This window comes from Rhinopithecus roxellana, chromosome 21 (genome assembly GCF_007565055.1).
Source record: "Rhinopithecus roxellana isolate Shanxi Qingling chromosome 21, ASM756505v1, whole genome shotgun sequence".
Classification (NCBI taxonomy): domain Eukaryota; kingdom Metazoa; phylum Chordata; class Mammalia; order Primates; family Cercopithecidae; genus Rhinopithecus; species Rhinopithecus roxellana.
The window spans coordinates 42,108,040-42,130,529 of NC_044569.1; the positions used below are offsets into that span (position 1 = coordinate 42,108,040).

A 22,490-nucleotide genomic window follows, 5' to 3' on the forward strand; every position below is an offset into this window, starting at 1 on the left:
GCGGGACTGATAAACATGTCCCTCATTCACCCCGGGAGGCTGGCACCCAGGCACGACGCGAGGACAGCCAGACTCGCCGACGGCGGCCGCGTCCCGAGGGGCCGGGAGCGCGCCTGTTGGAAGGTGGGAGGCGGAGTTGCTCGGCATCTGGGAAGAGACCAAAGGAATGAGTAATTGGAAATTCTGTAACAGACCCTTATCCCAAACCCTTTAGTTCTTCCACCCCAAGCCCCCTGCCGAGAAGCGAAGGGACTGGAGACAGGGAGACGTGGTGGAGGGAGAGTCACGTTTCGCAGAGGGAAGTGAAATAAAGAGGGCGGCACCCGGGGGGACCTGTGCGTCATTGAGGGACCGAGGAGAAGCGCAGGGCGCACAGGGCTGCAAAAGGAGAAGTAGGAACGAGAAGCCGGAGGGGGCGGCCGCAGAGCGCGGGTTGGAGCGCCGCGAAGCGCCCGAGCCTCCTGCCTTCGCGGGCGGCGCCCTGGCCGCCAGCAGCCTTGTGGCCGGTGCCCCGATCCGCCGCGCTCCGGACCCGGGCAGGCGGGAAGCGCCCGCTGCGCGCAGGATGTGGCAGCCGACACAGCCCTGGCCCCGCGCGCCCTGGCGCTGGGCGCTGGTGCTGCTGGCCCTGGGCTGCGCGGGGCTGTGCCATGCCGGCCCGCAGCCCGGGTATCCCGCGCGGCCCAGCGCTAGGAACAAGTAAGTGCGCGCCCCTCGGCTGGCCCCAAACCGCCTACCCCTCCCCGGCCCCCAGTTGAGCCCTGGAGCTGCCCTGCCAAAGACGACGAGCGGCAGCCGGGGGTCTCCCTTGGATTTCCCCGGGCGGCTCCTTCTCTGGGTGACCGCGCGCTGCGCCGCCGGCGCCTCAGGCAGAGCTGACTCCGGGGGCGTGGGCGCAGAGTGTCCCGCAGACCCGGCTGGTCCGTAAACGACTCCCAGGAATTCCAGGAGCCCCTGGGACCGTGAGTGCTTTTCTTTCCCGTCTTGGTCGGGTCCAGGCGCGCGCTCTCCAGAGGCGCACCCGGGCACCCTCCGGCGTCTGCTCTGTGAAGCTCCCGCCTCCGCAGAGGGCGACGGCCCTCCCCCCGACCCTCGCGCGGTCTGGGGCTGCCGTCCCCTCTCCCCTGGCCTTATTGTTCTCCAGGTTTACACCGTGCCCTTCTCCCTCTCTCTCCTGCACCCCAGGAACTGGTGCGCCTACATCGTGAACAAGAATGTGAGCTGCTCCGTGCTGGAGGGAAGTGAGAGTTTTATTCAGGCTCAGTACAACTGTGCCTGGAACCAGATGCCCTGTCCGTCCGCGCTGGTGTAAGTCCTGGAGCCGGGGAGCGGGCGGGGCGCGCCCGGGCCGGGGCGGTGGGGGTGGGGTGGGGTTGCCGCGCTGGGCTCCAATCCTCCTGTAAATCTCTTCCAGATCCGGTGAAAACCCAGCAGCGGAAAAGCGCTCAGAGCGCTGCGCGGGGCACCGGCCACGCTGGGGTGTTTAGGGAGCGTGTGCTGCCGGAGTGAGCGGGTAGGATGCGCACGCCTTGGGAGTGTGGGGTCGCGGGGGCATACGAGAGGATGAACAAAGTTCCCACTCCTACTTCTGTTTTTTTCCTTTCAATGTTTGTTTCTAACATAAGGCAGCTGAATCTAATTAGATCCATATTGTGTGTTCTGGGGCACACAGAAGATTCCAAAATGTATACTGCTAAAGACTTTTCAATGTAGGATTCGTTGAGAGGTTTGGCTAAGTAGTGCTCTAAAACGAGTGAGTTCTGTCCCTATGTCCCCATAAAACGGAATCTTCCAGTCTTGTAGATGTCTGAGCTAAAACCTCAGGAACATTTTGCTTAAAAGTGTGGTTCCCCAGCATACCTCCCCGCAACTTAGATTTGGAGATTCGCTAGAGATTGTGGGAGAGAATGGCCGTTAAAGACGGGGAAGAATTAATCATCTCTTTGCTTATAAAGATTTCACCATCTTAAACAAGCAGGAAGCAATGCAATAAAGTACAAATGCCGTTAAATACATGACACTCATTCAATTGTCATCGGGCAAGTCTTTGGGGTTTTGTGTCAGTCTGATATCGGAAGATGGGCCAGTGTGAATAAATGGCTGTTGAGGAGCACATGTGATGGCTGAAATTAATTGTTTCCCACTAAGAAGAAGTTGTTTGTCTTAGAGCACAGTTGTCATTATAGCAGAGAATAGTCAGTAGGCGGATCTGTCTTTGGCCAAACCAAGGGACAGACTGGAACTTGTACTCCAGGAAACCTTATTCCAGAGAACAGTACATGAGCCTGAAGACCTGTGGGAAGTGGTGGCTGGGTCTACCCCACGTGGGCTGCTGGAGGAGCTGCCAACAGGGTTCAGCTAATTCCTGCTTGGCAAAAACAAAGCAAAACAGAAACTTAGACGAGGTCCCCACTTCCTAATATACAGTGGAAAACGCTGAAATGGAATGCCCAGCTAGGCTGTCTCTTTGAGTGGGATACATTGTCAGAGAGATACCATACTGTCATCCGACCTTAATCTCTTAGTAAGATTGAGACCTCATCGTCTACGGCCAGCAGTCAGTGACATCAGAACCAAGCAAGGTTTTTATACCTTGTGGGAGTGATACAAATTAAGTATTCAACTCAGTTTGAATGCATTTGTTTAAAATTAGAATTGAGTTATTAGGAATATTTTATTCATCTTATACAAGAACTGCATGTTGTGGCTTGCTATAACCTTAAAACTTACTGGTGACAATTTGGAGATAAATGAATTTTTCATTTCGGGAGGTAATGCATTTTTGTTTAAAAGATGGCTTGTTTTTATTTTCTCAAATTATTCTAGCTGCTTGGAAAACCAAAGGATGATTTAATTGTTCTATTTGACCAAAACTCAGTGAAACTTGGTTGTCATTGGGGAGTGAATCGCCTCCAGATTAGTAGGTTAATGCAAGGCAGTGGGAGTGCATTTTTGCCACCCAGTGAGTAGGACAACAGAATTGTTATACAAAATGACAGATGTTTCTGTTGTTTTATTAAAGCCAAAATAAGTGACCTGGGTGTTTTTCTTCAGTAATAACCACGTAAACAATTCAAGTGCATTTTTACATTTTAAGTACTGCACTGTAAGTGTGAAGTTTAAGAAACAAAGACAGACTGAGCTGATGAACTTGAAAATCTTGACCTTAGTTTCAGCAGTAAATTCAGTCTTGACCTTTTTCAGTATCTTTAGGGATGGGACCGAATGGTTTACCTTATTTTTCAACTGAGGAATGCTTCCTAAGGTTTCTTTTTCGTTTGTTTGTTTTGTTTTGAGACAGAGTCTTACCATGTCACCCAGGCTGGGATGCAGTGGCGTGATCTTGGCTCACTGCAACCTCTGCCTCCTGGGTTCAAGCAATTCTCATTCCTCAGCCTCCCGAGTAGCTGGGACTACAGGTGCATGCCACCATGTCCAGCTATTTTTTTTTTTTTTTTTTTTTTTTTTTTGTATTTTTAGTAGAGACAGGGTTTCAACATGTTGGCCAGGCTGGTCTCGAACTTGAGCTCAGGCAATCGGCCCACCTCAGCCTGCTAAAGTGCTAGGATCATAAGCGTGAGCCACCATGTCTGGCCCCTAAGTTTGGAGAATTGGTGGATGAACGAAGACAAAGGAAGGAGCCTTCTTTTTATACTTAACAAGGAGGAATGGCTGTTTCACATGGAATTGATCAGTTTTTTTCTGAGGAATCCAGAAGCCTGAGTCACCTGGGACCTGTGGAAGGAAAGTTGAGTTTTTATTATTATTGTTTTTTAGAGACAGGGTCTCACCGTGTCACCCAGGCTGGGGTGCAGTGGCACCATCATAGTTCACTGCAACCTCTAACTCTTAGGCTCAAGCAATCCTCCCAGCTCAGCGTCCTGAGTAGCTGGGATTACAAGCACAAGTCACAGCATCCTGCTAGTTTTTTATTTTTATTTTTTTAGGGATGAGGTCTCACTATGTTGCCCAGGCTGGAAAAGAAGGTTCTTCAGAAACTCACCCTAGAGTGACTGAGGGATAATTTGTGAGCAGTGTTGGAAGTACAGGGCTGGAGGTTGGCCGAGATGCTGGAGATAGAAACACATTTCTGCAGTTGACAGTGACAGACAAGTTGGCGTCATTGAGGCCTTGACATGGTTGAGCAGAGCTGAGTTCTTCGGAATAGTGGAGGGGAAGGAAGAGGAAGAGCCAGGCAAGGAGAGAGAGTGAAGCAAAGATATTGGTAGAGGAAACCCCATCTTAGAGACTCAGGAGAAGTCCTGGAGGCTTCAGGCTCCAGAAAAGCCATGGGTTAGTGAGCAGGAAGCAGTTGTTTCTGCAGAAAGAGACTATTCAGGTCAGTGGGGTGCAGGCATTGTAATTTGTGTGAGATTGAGGGAGTGAGTCATGAAGAAACTTAGTTACGCAGAAAACGATATGATGGGAAAAAGGCTCTGATGGGAAAAAAAGTTAGATAGTAGCCAAGCAGGTAAATAATTACTTAGAGAGAACTCTGGGCCAGGCAGGGTGGCTCATGCCTGTAATCCCAACATTTTGGGAGGCCGAGGCGGGAGGCTCACTTGAGCCCAAGAGTTTGAGATTAGCCTGGGCAACATAGTGTGACCCCATCACTATAAAAATTTTTTTAAAAAATAGCAGGGCATGGTGGTGCACACCTGTAGTCCCAGCCACTCGGGAGGCTGAGATAGAAGGATTGCTTAAGGCCAGGAGTTCGAGGCTGCAGTGAGCTGTGATCATGTCACTGCGCTCCAGCCTGGATGATAGAGTGAGACCCTGTCTAAAACAGAGAGAGAGAGAGAGAGAGAGAGAGAGAGAAACAGAGAGAGAGAGTGCTCTGCCTATCTGGGGACAGACGTAAAGTAGCCATAGAGAGAGTGCTCCAAGACTGAGGGTGAAACCGCTGGGAAATGGGGTGTGATGGAGGTACTCATTCAAATAACAGGAGGAGGGCTTCTGCGCCTGGCCATGTGGTTGGGCCCTACCAGCCTCCTTAGCTGTAGAGACTGACTGTAGGCCGCAGGTGCCTTGTCAGAAGGATGAGACAGTGCCCCATTTATATGTATGAAAAGCCGGCCGGGCGCAGTGGCTCAAGCCTGTAATCCCAGCACTTTGGGAGGCCGAGACGGGCGGATCATGAGGTCAGGAGATCGAGACCATCCTGGCTAATATGGTGAAACCCCGTCTCTACTAAAAAATACAAAAAACTAGCCGGGCAACGAGGCGGGCGCCTGTAGTCCCAGCTACTCGGGAGGCTGAGACAGGAGAATGGCGTGAACCCGGGAGGCGGAGCTTGCAGTGAGCTGAGAGTCGGCCACTGCACTCCAGGCTGGGCAGCAGAGCAAGACTCCGTCTCAAAAAAAAAAAAAAAAAGCCTTAGATTCCAGATTGTGAATTTGAATATTGTTAGGTGAAACCAGGAACAAAAGGGTTTTTTTTTTTTTTTATGATAAGTGGGCATTTTAAGTAATGACTTTTCTGATACTACAAAGTACCTTCTATGTGCCAGGCCCCGTGTTAGGGCTTTCCATTCCATATATTAGTTTATTTAGTTTCTGCAAGAGCCCTTCAGGTTGAATGGCATTATCTCCATTTCACCAAGGAGAAAACTGAGATGAGCCACTCCCTAAGTTGCCTGTGATCATGTGAGGGTAGCCACTGAGCCGCCTGCTAGTCCAGGGCTCTGCAGACTGCCCTCTGTCTCTATAGCAATGGGAATGTGCCCGTTTGTTTGTCTGAGTGTGTGCTTTCGGTAGGTTGCACAGTACTCAACTACTAAGAGTATTTACACTTTCTTTCATAAAAGGCAATTCTCATATAAAAGTGTTGAGAAAGCATTTCCGTGTGCATTCACGTGTGTGTGCACATGCATGCATGTGCCTTTAACCCTCTCGTTACTGTGGGTCATTTTCCTATGATGCATGAACTGCCATTTTTCACACTGTACAGTTTGTTGGCTTATTTTAATGAAACACTGGCAGATTAGACTGTTTAAAGCTGTTATTAGAGAGGCGAGAGTTATCGGATATACTGCATGGACCAGTGAGCTTGACCACTTCAGGACTTCCACACGTATGTTCCTGAGCTCAGCTGCCAGCATGAAACTTGTCACAGGGGAATGGTGTTAAAAGCAGGCTTCCAGAAAAAGAATTTAAAGCCCACGCCCTAATGGTTGTGATACTAGTCTTATGTGTAAGTAATTGTGCAATAATAATTCATTTTTTCTTTTTTGAGATGGAGTCTCGCTCTGCTGCCCAAGCTGGAACGCAGTGGCACCATCTCAGTTCACTACAACCTCCGCCTGCCGGGTTCAAGTGATTCTCCTGCCTCAGCCTTCTGAGTAGCTGGGATTACAGGCCTGTACCACCACGCCCAGCTAATTTCTGTATTTTTAGTAGAGACGGGGTTTCACCGTGTTGGCCAGACTGGTCTCCAACTCCTGACTTCAAGTGATCCGCCTGCCTTGGCCTCCTAAAGTGCTAGGATTATAGGCATGAGCCGTTGCACCAGGCCTGCAATAATCATTCTTAACACCTATAAAGATTCACCATCCCTTAGGAATTTAAAATTGGGATGTCTTCTCTCTCTGTGTCTCTCTCTAGTGCACAGGTACTAGATGTGAGGAGGGCTCTGCATCTTCCGGGCACAGGATTGCTTCAACAAAACATGATTTGTCTTCCCTCCATAAATTCCTAAGGGTGGCTCAATAGGATCTGAGGAGGAGGAGGAAAGGGTCATACAGAAGGGCCTGTGGACTCTGAACAGCACACACCTGCAGGCTGGGCATTCGCCATTCAGTCCTGATTCCCAAGGTGGGTCTGAGGCTGAGAATTGTTTTACTTTCTACTTCTACATTCATAAAGTCAAATCTCTTAAAAATTTCATTGTATTGGGGAATTTTTCCAATTCTAAAAACTCTTAGCAGCTTGAACGGTCTGGTAGACTCTGCCACCCCCCAGCCCTTAGGATATTCCCGGCGATCGCCCGTCAGTGTGGTGGATGCAGCCTCTGAATCTGGACTCTCCAGAGTGGCTGTAAAGGTGGAGAGGTTCTGCCTTGGTCATGGGCTGGTTTTAGGGACAGGTATGTGGAGACTTGGAATCGGAGTGACTTGGAATTCTTTGTATGAGGCACTGGGCAGGTTGGCATCCGTGGGATTGAGACTGACCGCGGTAGGAGTATTTCCTTAAGGTGCATCATGAGAATGTGACGAGCCCCGCCACGTTCATTGTTCTCCATCCTTACAGCAACCCTCTGGGGTCATTACCCCCGTTTTACAGGAGGGCAAGTAGTTAGGAAGCAGCAGAGCCTGCCTCCAAATCCAGGCCTGTTATTTTCAAACCTCACACTCCTCCCACTCCACACCCGGCAACCCCGGAAGGTCTCAACCCACAGCCGGGCTGAGCACGCTGAGGGTGACTGTGTGATGCCTAACGCAGTGGGTGCTGCACTGGCAGCCTCCCTGGCAGGGTGGGAAGGCAGGAGGGAAGGGCCTGACGTGTCTTACAGCCTCCAATACCCATTGGTCGTGTTTGGATGTACGGCTGGTAGAAAACAGCACAATCTTTCTTTTCTTTGTTGGACTGGCATTGTTTTCTTTCATGCGTCCAAATTGTCCCGCCGTCTCCTGCTCAGCCTGATGGTTCTAGTCTTGGAGGCACTGGGAGGCGTCCGGTCCACAGATAGGCTGCGTTGTTGGCGAAGACATTCAAGGACCCCAGAGGTGAGGCAGGATTCTTCCCTCTGAGTTCACTTTGCCTCCAAACTCAGGGCTGAGTTTCTGTAGGGCCCAGAGTTTTGTCTTTCTGACACCACACACTGACTTGGGCTTATCAGCATCTGGCCACCTCCTCCTCACCCCCTCATGGCCTGGGTTGTATCTTGGTGGAATTTTTCCTATTAGCTCTTTTTCTAAAAAGATCTCATCAGTCGGGGGAGGGATCTGGGTGGGGCCAACACACAGAGCCTGTGCTGCTGAGATAATGCCCGCCAGGAATTTGCAGCAGGTGTTGAGTTCTGTTGCGTTCAGAACACCTCTAATCCTCCTCAGGTTCCGAGGGGAGCAGGTGGTTGTTCAGTCGGAAGAAAATTTGTCTATTACGGAATAACCTCAGCCAGGAAAGGTGGCTTAAAAAAACACAGACACACATACACAACATTTGGCTGGGCGTGGTGGCTCGTGCCTGTAATTCCAGCACTTCGGGAGGCTGAGGCAAGAGGATCGCTTGAGCCCAGGAGTTCAAGACCGGCCTGATTAACATAGTGAGACCTTGGCTCTACATAAAACAGAATAAACTAGCTGGGTATGGTGGTACACGCCTGTAGTCCCCGCTACTGGAGAGGCTGAGGTGGGAGGGTTGCTTGAGTCTGGGAGTTGAAGGCTGCAGTGAGCCATGATTACACTACTGCACTCCAGTTTGGGTGACAGAGTCCAAAAACAAAACAAAACCCAGAATAGAACATGTAAAGCTGCGGGGGTCTGGGGGAAGAAAATGAGGGCTTACATCTTCTAGAGTCCATTTTCTGTTTTCTACATCTCCAGGAACAGAATAACTTTCAGTTCAGAAAGTACTTTTTGTGTATAGCTTTGGGGGAATTTTTTTTTCCTTCAGCTTTTAAACAAAAGTTTCGCCATCAATTGGCTGTTAGGAGGCTTGTTCCTTGGCATCGAAGGTAACTTGGAGTCAGCTGAGGAGGACTGAGCTCGCGTCAGACTCCTGCCTGGGAGGGCTGGGACCCCAGGCGCGCAACCCTGGAGAGCTGCACTCTTGCTATTTTCAGTTTCTTTCTTGGGGTTTCCATTCCTTATTGGCCCCTTGGGGCTGCTCCCCTAAAATCTCCAGACCTTTCTTTGAAGTTTCTTATTTCTCTTGTTCCTGTCTTCTTCCTAGGTTCCCAGTGGAGGAGATGCTCTGCTTGCAGGGCCCTTTGGCTTTTCCAGAACATTTCCACACCATTATTTTATTCTTACCACAAGTTCAGCCAGCAGACTAGGTAGGGCTGAGACTGGGGTCTTGGAAAAAGAACTTCATGCTTAGGGGCTACACTTTCTACCTTTGTCGTACAGAACAGAGAATAGTATTCAAAGAGAGGTAATGGCCTTACAAAAAACAGCTTGCTTTTTGTTAGAACTTGTTTTAATTAAGCCCTGTAATTGGTCTTCCTCTGTTCATCTGTTCCGCCCACATTGGCACGTGGTATTTGAGTTAAAAACCCTGAGGTAGCCAGAAAAGGGGAGGCAGGTGGGGGCAGGCTGTAAAGAACGGCAAACAGGTGGGAGCTTTGGGGGTGTCGCATCCAGGTTGGGTGGGTGGCTGACGTGCTCTGGAAGAGGAGATAGAAGAGTTGGCCTGCAGCTTGACGTCTCCCACCACCAAGCTGTGTGACCACAGGCAAGTCACTTAGCCCTTCTGAGGCACACTTTCCTCACGTCTACATGACAGGGCTGTGGGGAGGAGGCCCAAGGGCGGGAACACAGCTGACAGAACTTTTAAAACTTGCGCTGTCACACTAATGTAAGGCACACCTAGCAGGCACGTCTGGTGAACACTCACTGTTTTCGTTGTCGGTTTGGAATGTTGTTGCCTCACAGGTGATCTTATCTTTGAAAAACTTTGGGTTTGAAGTTAATGCTTACTGACACATTGGAGAAAGGCTAAAACGCTCACAATTGAAATCGTTAGATTCAGTGAATTAAGATAATAATGACGCTGACTTGCCTAAGATGAACTTTAAAAGATTAAGTGAAGCTCTGCCGGGCACGGTGGTGTGTTCCTGTAATTCCAGCTACCCGGGAGGCTGAGGCGGGAGGATCGCTTGAGTCCAGGAGTTTGAATCCAGCCTGGGCAACGTAGTGAGACCTCATCTCTAAAAAATAAAATAAAATTTAAATGTAAAAAAACTGAGTGAAATTCTTAGAGATGACACTGGAAGCCGAGCCAGCAGTGCAGTCTCTTTTGGGGAATGCACATAAATGGTTATGGTCAAGGTCAATGCTACAATGGCCCCTGAGGATTTCTTACTGGTTCTGCAGGTGTCTGTGTGCCTGGAGTAGGCCCATAAAGAAAGGTTAGCTAGATGTTGGATGTTGCTGTGAGTGGTGGTAAACTAGTGCCAATCCCCAGGTGATCTGTCTCACAGCCACTGATGTGTTCCTTGAATTCTTTTAGAAAAAAATCCCCTTCCTCATGTGCCTAATATTAAGATGTTACTAACGTGTGCTGCGTGTACATAATGAAGTAGGTGCCGCATCCAGCAGTTACACAGAACTTTATATCCTGTTTTTAAAAATCGAAAGCGGGGTAAACTATACCAGTGGTGAGATTCCTTCTAGTCCGCCACACAAAAGTTCTGATTTATTGTTGGCCATATGACTTTCTTACTGCTCAGCGTTAACTGCTTCCATCCTTGATGAAGTAGTTTTCTGGGCTTAAAAATAACAACAAACCACTTGATAACATGGTACAGCTGAGCATGACTTCTTACAAAGAACCGTTTCCCTGGGAGAACCGAGGGAGGAGCCCCTCATTTTCCAACATGACAGCAGTTCACACTGAAGGAAAAATAATGAAATGACTAAAACTAAACATGCCAGTAAGTTTTCTTCTTTCCTTCCTGTTTTAAAATGGTGATGGGTGCTGAAACAAAGTAAAGAGCATTCAAATGAGCCAGATTCCTGGTTCAAAAGTGCTGTAAAGGCAAACGTTTCTGGGTGTGTCACTTAGCAGGACCCAGAAGGACTCAGCTGCCCTTTTTTTTTTGTTCCACCTAAGAAAATATTAGAAGATGAGGGAATACGCCTAAGAATTACTCTTTGCAGTGTCAGCCTTTCAGGACAATGTATTTTATTATGTGTTTTAATTAAAAGAAGTTTGGTTAAAGAAAAAACAGTGTAGGTGAAGCTTTTTAAGTCGATAATTTTGATGGAAGAATTTGCTGAGACTTTGCAGCTTTTCCCCAACTTTTCCCATCTCGGTGCACCTTTGTGATTGCACAGGTTCTACCTAATGCACGGCCTTCCTTAGGTTATGTTTTACAGAGATTTACTTTCAGTCCATCATAAGACAAGGCACAAGATGTTTCCATCTTACTTGAAGTGGTTTCCCTACATCTGCTCGACAGGGATGTTGTGAGAGGATAATGAGGTAAAGACCTAAAAATGTTTTCTAAACCATAGTGGTGACAATGCTACTTGTTTTTCTGCTAACTGAAGCTTTTCCACATATCTTGAAACGGAGGAGGAAAGCCGAGGGGGCGATTGCGACAGAACTTAGGGCGTGGGACAAGTTTCACAATCCAGCCCTTCTTGGGAGAACCTTTCTCAGTTAAAGCGACTCTGGCTTGCGTTTAGCCTCTGAATGAAGGACTGGAGCAGGGAGGCATGGTCAAGCCTTTCTTAATATTTCACACATTCCAGAACCTTGAGTCCGGTCTGCTGTGCTGACGGTGCTCAGGCCTGGTTTATGTCAGGCGTCTCCGACCTTGGAGATCTTGGGCAGCTTTCAGCAGGAGCAGCAGCCTGTTGGTGCCAGGAAGCAAGGTCAGGGCCCCCACTCCGCCATGATGGGCAATGCGCCCTTTCCCATCACAACAAGTTTCATCACCTCCTGGCCACTCTCGAGATTTGCGAGTCATTCTGTTGCATTGTTGCTGAAAATAACTGGCAAGGCAAGGCACAGATCTGCTTCTCACGGCCGGTGCAGGGGGAAAGCAGAAATGTTGCTGTGTCTCGTGTCTGGAACCAAAGAGCAAAGCACTTTCTAGACACTCCTTGTCAGAATCATTACCGGAAGATGAGTAATCCCAATTAGGAAGCGCCTTTTGTTGTATTTTCTTTTTTGTTTGTTTTTTTATTTCCATAGGTTTTTGGGGGAATGACTGGTATTTGGTTATATGAGTAAGTGCTTTAGGGGTGATTTGTGAGATTTTGGTGCACCCATCACTTGAGCAGTATACACTGAACCCAGTTTGTAGTTTTTTATTTCTCAGCCCCTTCCCACCCTTTTCCTCTGAGTCCCCAAAATCCACTGTGTCATTCTTATGCCTTTGCATCCTCATAGTTTGGCTACCACTTATGAGTGAGAACATAATGTTTGGTTTTCCATTCGTGAGTTACTTCACTTAGAATAATAGTCTCCAACTCCATCCAGGTTGCTGCGAATACCATTAACTCATCCCTTTTTATAGCTGAGTAGTATTCCATCATATATAGTTTCTTTTTTATCTTTCTTTTCTTTCTTTCTTTCCTTTCCTTTCTTTCTTTTCTTTTCTTCTGATTCTCACTCAGTTGCCCAGGCTCTGGAGTGCAGTGGTGCCATCTTGGCTCGCTGCAATCTCCGCCTCCTGGATTCAAGTGATTCTCCCACCTCAGCCTCCGAGTAGCTGGGATTACAGGTGCCCGCCACCATGCCTGGCTAATTTTGTATATTTAGTTGAGACGGGGTTTCACCAGGTTGGTCTCGAACTCCTGACCTCAAGTGATCCACCCACCCCAGCCTCCCAAAGTGCTGGGATTACAGGTGTGAGCCACCACACCCTGCCCTATACCACAGTTTCTTTATCCACTCGTTGATTGATGGGCATTTGTGTTGGTTCTACATTTTTGCAATTGTGAATTGTGCTGCTATAAACATATATGTGTAAGTTTCTTTTTCATATAATGACTTCTTTTTCTCTAGGTACATACCCAGCAGTGGGGTTGCTGGATCAAATGGTAGTTCTACTTTTAGTTCTTTAAGGAACCCCCACTCTATTTTCCATAGTGGTTGGGCTAGTTTACATTCCCACCAGCAGTGTAGAAGTGTTCCCTTTTCACCACATACATACATGCCAATATCTATTATTTTTTAATTTTTTTGATTATGGTCATTCTTGTGGGAGTGAGGTGGTATCACATTGTGGTTTTGATTTGCATTTCCCTGATCACTAGTAATGTTGAGGATTGTTTCATATTTTTTTGGCCATTTGTACATCTTTTGAGAATTGTCCATTCATGTCCTTAGCCTACTTTTTGATGGGATTGTTTTTTCTTCTTGCTAATTTGTTTGAGTTTGTTATAGATTCTGGATATTAGTCCTTTGTCAGATGTATAGATTGTGAAGATTTTCTCCTACTCTATGGGTTGTCTGTTTACCCTGCTGAGTGTTCTTTTTGCCTTGCAAAAGCTCCTTAGTTTAATTAAGTCCCACCTATTTACCTTTGTTTTTGTGGCATTTGCTTTTGTGTTCTCGGTCATGAAGTCTTTGCCTAAGCCAATGTCGAGAAGGGCTTTTCCAATGTTATCTTCTAGAATTTTTATAGTTTCAGGTCTTAGATTTAAATCCTTGATCCATCTTGAGTTGATTTTTGTATAAGGTGAGAGATGAGGATCCAGTTTCATTCTTCTACATGTGGTTTGCCAGTTATCCCAGCACCATTTGTTGAATAGGGTGTCCTTTCCCTACTTTATGCTTTTGTTTCCTTTATTGAATATCAGTTGGTTCTAAGTATTTGGGTTTATATCTGGGTTCTCTGTTCTGTTCCATTGGTCTTTGTGCCTATTTTTATACCAGTACCATGCTTTTTTGGTGACTATGGCTTTATAGTATAGTTTGAAGTCAGATAATGTGATGCCTCCAGATTTGTTCTTTTTGCTTAGTTTTGCTTTGGCTGTGTGGGCTCTTTTTTGGTTCCATATTAATTTTAGGATTGTTTTTTCTAGTTCTGTGAAGAATGATGGTGGTATTTTGATGAGAATTGCATTGAATTTGTGAATTGCTATTGGCAGTATGGTCATTTTCACAATATTGATTCTACCCATCCATGAACATGGGATGTGTTTCCATTTGTTTGTGTCATCTATGATTTCTTTCAGCAGTATTTTGTAGTTTTCCTTGTAAAGGTCTTTTACCTTCTTGGTTAGGTATATTCCTAAGTTTTGTTTTTGTTTTTGCATCTATTGTAAAAGGGGTTGAATTTGTGATTTGATTCTCAGCTTGGTCACTGTTGGTGTATATCAGAACTACTGATTTGTGTACATTAATTTTGTATCTTGAAACTTTGCTGGATTCTCTTATCAGTTCTAGGAGCTTTTTGGAGCAGTCTTTAGGGTTTTCTAGGTATACAATCATATCATCAGCAAACAATGACAGTTTGACTTCCTCTTTACTGATTTGGATGCCCTTTATTTCTTTCTCTAGTCTGATTGCTCTGGCTGGGACTTCCAGTACTATGTTGAATAGAGAAATGGTGAGAGTGGCCATCCTTGTCTTATTCCAGTTCTCAGAGGGAATGCTTTCCACTTCCCTGTTCAGTATTATGTTGGCTGTAGGTTTGTCATAGATGGCTTTTATTACATTGAAGTATATCTCTTGTATGCCAATTTCACTGAGGATTTTAATCATAAAGCCATGCTGGATTTTGTTAAATGTTTTTTCTGCATCTATTGAGATGATCATGTGATTTTGTTTTTAATTCGTTTATGTGGTGTATCACATTTATTGACTTACATATGTTAAACCATCCCTGCATCCCTGGTATGAAACCCACTTGATATGGTGGATTATCTTTTTGATACGCTGTTGGTTTGGTTAGCTAGTATTTTGTTGAGGATTTTTTGCATCAGGGGTATTGTTCTGTAGTTTTCTTTTTTTGTTATGTCCTTTCCTGGTTTTGGTGTTAGGATGATACTGGCTTTGTAGAATGATTTAGGGAGGATTCTCTTTCTCTGTCTTGTGGAATAGTGTCAGTAGGATTGGTACCAATTCTTTCAATGTCTGGTAGAATTTAGCTGTGAATCCATCTGGTCCTGGACTTTTTTCTTGTTATATTTTCAAAATGCTAATATACATCTGTCATGTTTTGTGTTATTTTACACAATGTCAGTTTGAAGGGAGTTTTTTTTTTTTTTTTTAATCCTGTTTGGCTTTCTTCCTTAATCATTGATCCAATACCTTTAAAAGAACAAAAGTAAATATTAGACCTGAGTTCTCAATAGGCAGGAACAATTGGTTATGTGTATGAAGAGTAATCTGATACATTTTTTAAAAAACAACTCTAGTTAAACCTTCATTCTGAAACTTTGACAAAGACTTAATGATGCTGATTTTAGTTTCTATGTAATTGAAATACATTATTGCATAGTCAAGAAAAGACTCTGGTACTTTGCTTTCACAGATTTGAAGAGATTTAAAAATATCTTAATGCAGAAATTACATAGTTTAAAAAAGCTTAATTGAAATATAATTTACATGAGTATGCCACATATTTGAAGTTGTACAATTTAATATTTTGACATATATACCCGCGAAACCAACATCACAGTCAACATATCCCTTGCTAATCCCTCCCTCCAGTTTCTCCCCATGCACCCCCTCCCTGGGAACTGCTGATCCGCTTTCCCTCACTAGGGATAAGTTTGCATATTTTAAAGTTTTATGTAAATAGTCATACAGATTGTACTCTCTTTTGGCTGGCTTCTTTCATTGAACAGAAAGATTTTGAGATTCATTCATGTTGTAGTATGTATCAGTAATTGACTTTTTTTTTTTTTTGAGATGGGATCTCACTATATTGCCCAGACTTGTTTTGAACTCCTGGGCTCAAGCGATCCTCCCACCTCAGCCTCCTGAGTGGCTAGGACTCCAGGTGTGTGCCACTGCACCTGGCTGTAGTTGATTACTTTTTGTTGTTGGATAGATTCCTGTGTGTGTGTACCATCATTTGTATATAGTAGCTGAAGACATATGGTGAAATACAGAGTGGGCAAAATAACTTATAGTATACTAAGGATACCTCTCGGAGTTTCTGAAGAACAACTGAGATGGGAAATACGTTACAGATATAGAACACTAGATAAAATAATAATGGACCAGATGTGGTGGCTCACACCTGTAATATGACACTTTGGGAGGCTGAGGCAGGCGGATCACTTGGGCTCAGGTGTTAGAGACCAGCCTGGGCAACACAGCAAAACCCAGCCTCTACCAAAAATAGAGACTGCATGGTGGATGGTAGTGCACGCCTGTGGTCCTAGCTACTCAGGAGGCTGAGGTGGGAGGTTCGCTTGGGCTGGGGAGGTTGAGGCTACAGTGAGCTATGATCATGCCACTGCACTCCAGCCTACGTGACAGACCCTGTCTCAAATAAGTAAATAAAAATAAAAACATGATGAAGTAAAAAACATTTCACATTTATCGCCCTGGAAAATGTTGGATTAAGGATTCATAATTAGCATAAGCCATTTTGAATTGGCAGAAAGTTCAATAGGCTTGGAAGACTTATTATTTGAAGACTGTTTCATTAAACAAATATTTTTGTGCAAGGCCTACATGTGGCCCAGAACTAGTTTCTACAGGGATACGGTAAGGATCTTTCTGTTGGCTTCCGGAAGTTCGCATCTAGCAAGTGAACTGAAACATAAACATAAATAATTCCAACATCAAAGGTAGGAATGAGAATTGCAGTAAGAGAAACACAAAGTGCTGGGGGTGTTCAGAGGTGGAAGAAAGTTATTTCCAGCCAGGAGGAATCCGAGAACTTGTTTGCAAGTGGTGACGTCTTAGGACTTTGAAGGAAGCTTCTAGTTGAATATATGCAGATGTGAGAGAAGGCCAAGGTCAGCGTAAGCCAAGACGCACAAGCAGGGACCTGGAGGTGGGTGTCCACAGGGGGTCACAGATCAAGACATGGGCAGGGTTGGCTCTCCTGAGAGCTTCGAAGGAAGAATCTGTTCCAGGCCTCTCTCTGGCTCATAGACGTCCGTCTTCTCCCTGTGTCTCTTCACATCATCTTTCCTCTGTGCCTGTCTCTGTCTCCAAATTCCTCTACCCCCTTTTTTTTCTTTAGCTACCCTGTTAACTAAATTTTCCCCGTTTTCTAACAACACCAGGCCTATTGGATTAGTACCCACTCTAATGACCTTGTTTTAACTTGATCACCTCTGTAAAGACTGTATCTCCAAAAAAAGTCACATTTTCCAGTACTGGGGGTTGGGACTTCAACATATCTTTCCGGGGGAGCACACAGTTCAGTCCGTGACACTGTGGTTGGGAGTGTGGGCTTTATTATCCATGCAAAGGAGGGTCACAAATGCTTTCATTAGGGACATCATCAAATTTGGTTTTTTCCCCCCTTTTTATGGAGAATGGGGTCTTGCTGTGTTGCCCAGGCTGGCCTCGAACTCCTGGGCTCAAGTGATCCTCCTGCCTCCGCCTCCCTAAGTGTTGTGATTATAGGCGTGAGGCACCACACCAGGCAGGGACATCATCAGAGCTGTGCTTTCAAATGCTAACCAGCTGTGTGTGCAAAATGTATTTGGGTTGGCGGACTGGGTGGGGTGAGGGGCACAGGAAGGACTCACTCAGACTGGCAGTCCGTGCCAGAACTGAGGGGGATGCCCAGCTGGCAGTGGAGGGAGTGAGCACTGGGCCAGGGACTGCCGCTCCTCCTGCCCCACAGGTTCTGAGGACGTGGAGATTTGGCACTGAGCAGGGATCGGTGTGCTCCTCTGTTGAGGGTATTGCTAGAAAGAACCACGTGTTGCAAAGAAAGTTGAATTAGTTCATGGCCTGTCATTTGGAGGTTATGGCAGGATTGCTTTTATCTGAGAGACAATCAGGACCTCATTATTCATCACCTGATGGTCAGAAATTATAACCGTTCATGTGGGCAGTGGAGTCCATTATGGAGGGAATCCAAGTTTTTATTGCAAATGTTTGCCTTATGGTAAATAAATACACTGTATATAATTTTCATTTCTGTAAAGCTTTATTGTTTCAAAGCTTTTTCCTTTTTTATTTTAATGTCTGGAGGGCAAAAGAGGAGCAAATATTATAAATCTTAGTTGATATTTGAGGTAACTGAGGATTAGAGCAGGGTTGGGGCTTGTCTGATGTAACTGATCTTTGGCCAAGCTGGGACTAGTGCACCTCAGTTGTTATGGATGATAGAGATATGTTGATTGTTCATACAGTTTCCATATTAGTATAATTGCTTCATATTGAATACTGATGGCTCAAGAAAGGCTGTGGTGCCCGGGTACCACCTGGTAGGCATCCAAAGGATGCTGCTGTTGCTTAATGAATGGATGAAAAAGCAAGTGCTTTTAGCTTGTCTTTTCTTCTACTAAGAATCATGTGATCTGGGTTGGGTTTTCAATTTTCAGTCATGGAGACTATAAATTTGAACAACTGTCCATGGCTTGTATTTTTAAAATAGAAATTATGAGATATATAGTCTTTGAATTTTTTTTTAACATAAAAAATTCATATGGGGTCTCACCATGTTGCCCAGGCTGGCCTCGAACCCTTATGCTCAAGCGATCCTCCTGCCTCGGCCTCGCATAGTGCTGGGATTACAGCCATGAGTCACCGTGCCTGGACTGAAAATGGTTTTTAATACTCCATGAAAAAGCAGTAGCTTGCAGCTAAAGTGATGTGATATGGTAGATTCTAATTAAATCAACCAAAGTAATGATATAAATTGTAATGTAGATTATTTACTTGGCAATCTCGGTGTGACCTTACATGCTTTTTGCCAAGCTGTAAGTGACTGTCTCTGATCTATGACACGGCTTTCAAATTGTGAGGGTTAATGTCATGCCACTATAGAGAAGGGTTTGGCGTTACCGAGAGGATACAGTGACCAAAGATGTAACTGTTCTTTGAAAAAGGTGAATACTAAACACATAGGGAATTGTTTTTCATATTAACTGTGTGGCTTCTTTGAGAATCCCATGCCTGGTTTTACATTTTATTTGTAAAAATTGATTGAGGCAAAGTGAAGTCTTTTGGGGTCGTGGGCCAGCTTATGCCCATGTTTATTATTAAGAGGGCAAGAAACACTGCTTAACCCACAGATCTTAAGTGTTGTATTTAAATAAAACAACAAAATAATGCAGATTATGCGATTTAAAAAAAAAAAACAACAAAAACTTAATTTTAAAGAAATGGGAAGCAAGCCACCTATATTTAAAACTTACAGGCCGGGGCAGGGCATGGTGGCTCATGCCTATAATGCTAGCGCCTTGGGAGGCCGAGGCAGGCGGATCACCTGAGGTCAGGAGTTCGAGACCAGCCTGGCCAACATGGCAAAAACCCGTTTCTATTCAAAATACAAAAATTACCCAGACATGGTGGTGCATGCCTGTAATCCCGGCTACTCAGGAGGCTGAGGCAGGAGAATCACTTGAATCCAGGAGGCAGAGATTACAGTGAGCCAAGATTGTAACACTGCACTCCAGCCTGGGTGACAGAGAGACTCCATCTCAACAAAATAAATAGCTGGGCGCAGTAGCTCATGCCTGTAATCCCAGCACTTTGGGAGGCCGAGGCAGGCGGATCACGAGGTCAGGAGATCGAGATCATCCTGGCTAACACAGCGAAACCCCGTCTCTACTAAAAATACAAAAAATTAGCTGGGCGTGGTAGCGAGCGCCTGTAGTCTCAGCTACTGAGGAGGCTGAGGCAGAATGGCGTGAACCCAGGAGGCGGAGCTTGCAGTGAGCTGAGATCGCGTCACTGCACTCCAGCCTGGGCGACAGAGTGAGACTCTGTCTCTGAATAAATAAATAAAAACTTAAAAAATGAAAACAATTGTGAACAGATGTCAGTTGGGCTCCTCTTCACCTCAAAAGTCTACATATGTGTCTCATTCCTCTGGAAGTACAGGAATTGGGGCAGCCCCAAATCTTCCCTGTAGACAGGGACGATTCCCAAGGCTTAGTGTCCTGCAGCTTCCCGAGTTCTGTGCTAGCTGTCTGAACCGCTCTGGGTTGGCCTTGATGTGAAACCTTATACCCTCAAGTTCTCTAATAGAAGTACAGTCGCACAAGCCTGCAAAAGTCGTGGGGACTTTACTGATGACTGTCACAACGCAAATGACTTAAAGGACATCATAGTTGTCCCCAACCTTAAAAGTCTGTTGGCCACCCTGATTCGTCCTGGAGAAAAGCTCCTCTTTCCTTCTTACTCCCCCCATGGCCACCTCCTCCATCGCTCTTCACATTTAAGAGCAAATAAATACATTCAGGTTGTATAATAGTATATATTAGTAGTTGATTCCTTTTTTTTTTTTCTTTTTAAGAGACAGGGTCTCGCTATGTTGCCCATGCTGGTCTCAAACTCCTGGGCTTAAGCAATCCCTCGTTAGCCTCCTGAGTGGCTAGGACTCCAGGTGTGCACCACTGCACCCAGCTGTAGTTGATTACTTTTTGTTGTTGAAGAGATTGTGTGTGTGTGTGTGTGTGTGTGTCTACCATCATTTGCTGAAGACATGGTGACATACAGAATGGGGAAAATAACTGCATCAGTTCTTCTCTTTATCTCACTAAGCAGCCCCCTCCCCTCCTTGGTACTGTCTATCCCTCCAGCCTGGAGGTGGGTTGGGCTCTGGCACTTTCCTCCAGAAACGCCATGCCACTCCTGAACAGAGTGCAGGTGAATGAAAACATCTGCACCTCACTATGTGAACTGTGAATTTTGAAAACATAGTAATACCGTGTTAACCTGGATTACGGAAGAAATTTGAAACCAGGTTATAATGTTTGGGTCCTTTTCCTTCCATATATGGTCATAAATTAGAACAGAAATGTAAGTGTCCCTGTGTTTTCAAATCTAGATATTTTTAAAATGAGAATAAATTTGCTGAAAGGAAGAAACTATGTTTATATCTGCAAAGAAACTCTTAATGTCTCCAGATTTTCGATGCTTCTGAGTGACTGGCAGCAGGTTACAGGTGTGGCCTGTTTAAGAGCTTGTCAGCATCTGTGGCCTTCACCCAAAGGTCTGAAATTGATTCCAAAAGGGATGCCACGGCCACTTCTCTTGGTGTACAGGATCTAAAAACAACACTGAGAACAGTGGATGGGCAGTTCTCTCCACCTCCTGGGTTCAAGTGATTCTGAAGCTGAATCACTTGATTCAGCTGGAGGATGTGCCACCTGGGAAGAGAAAAGCACGGGGTGACCAAAGTCCTTGAAGAGGGAGTCCTTGAAGAGCTGCAAACCAGGGAAAGGCCAGGTCAAGGGATAAGCAGGAGAAAGAAAGTCATACTTGTGACTTTTGTAGGAGAACTTGGGCCATTAAAAAAGAAAAGAAATAATCAAAATAGAGTTGCTCAGCAGCTCCAAATAGAAAAAGGGTTGGATCCCAAGTCCACGGAGGGAGGGTCGCTTCGTGGTGAGCACCACGTTAATGGCTCAGGCCAGCAGATGTTCTCATGGCTGTGCCGTGGGAACACTCGGGGAGTTGATGAGGGAGGGATCGTGAGACCAGTGTTCTGTGATTCTGCCTCCAGGAATGAGGAAACATGATGTCAGTTTCAGAATGGGATAGTATAGAATGTATTTGGCTGAAAGAGCCTGCAGCAGCGATGGCCCTCCCCAAAATAATTCTTGAGGAGGATTTGGGCCTCCACCAAGTCCTGGATGGTTCAGCCATGTCAGTTAGCTAAGGCTCGTGGGATGCCCCACGCTCACACCCTGCCTCCCCACGCTCAGGGCAGTGCCTTGAGTTTTGTGCTGCATCTCCCACGGTGGCAGGCATGCGATGAGCTGTATTTCATGGGGCTGGGTGCAGCCTGCACTTGGAGATGATGTCATTTTTAGCCATGTGAGTTTACTCAGAAGGAAGGTCCTGCTCTCCTAGTGAATCTAAGAATAACAACTTCACTGTCTGCTGCAGCCAAGTTGGGACCAGGCCTCGCAGCAGAGCCGCTGTGGTTTTCTTTCATCACCTTTCTTTTGGACTATAGAATTGCTCCGTCTTTTGGGGTATGGGGGGTGATAAATTGTGGGGAAAACTCCTGTTCCTTATGCTATATGATCAGGGCAAAAATACTGAGAAGTGAAAAGGATTTTAGATTTTTTTTTGAGACGGAGTCTTGCTCTGTCACCAAGGCTGGAGTGCAGTGGCACAATCTTGGCTGGCTGCAAGCTCCGCCTCTCAGGTTCAAGTGATTCTCCTGCCTCAGCCTCCTGAGTGAATTGCTGTGTAAAAAGGAAGGAAATTCTGACACACTACGACCTGGACGAGCCTTAAGGACATTATGCTGAGTGAAATAAGCCAGTTGCAAAGAGACAAATACTCTATAATCGCACTTAAATGACGTGTAAGAGTCATCAAATTCATAGAGAACTCCTGCAGGCGCCCACCACCACACCTGGCTAAGTTTTTGTATTTTTAGTAGAGACGGGGTTTCACGGTGTTAGCCAGGATGGTCTCCATCTCTTGACCTCGTGATTGGTCCGCCTCGGCCCCCCAAAGTCTGGGATTACAGGCGTGAGCCACTGTGCCTGGCCAGGATTTTAGATTTTAAAATCTAGCTTGCCACTCTCTGTGATAAGGAAATTAATTCAAGAGGAAATGGAAAAATAAGCAGCTTGCAATTGTGGTTTCTCCAGCAGATATATCCTTTGTACTGGGAAACAGTTTCCTGTAGAATATTTTCATTTCGAACACACTGCATTGGTCTTAGATCTGTGATTTTAAAAATATGTACAAAGCTACATTATA

General features: G+C 45.7%; 1 protein-coding gene across 1 annotated transcript in view; it reads left to right on the forward strand.

The window, feature by feature from the left end:
- Positions 1-417: 417 nt before the first annotated feature.
- The window catches only part of EMILIN2 (elastin microfibril interfacer 2), a 61,000-nt gene continuing 38,927 nt past the window's right edge, over positions 418-22,490 (forward strand). Inside the window, exons 1-2 of the mRNA XM_030925773.1 lie at positions 418-699; positions 1,186-1,308. Of these exons, the coding sequence (XP_030781633.1) occupies positions 566-699; positions 1,186-1,308 (257 nt within the window). The 5' untranslated portion in view covers positions 418-565. The remainder of the gene's footprint in view (positions 700-1,185; positions 1,309-22,490) is intronic.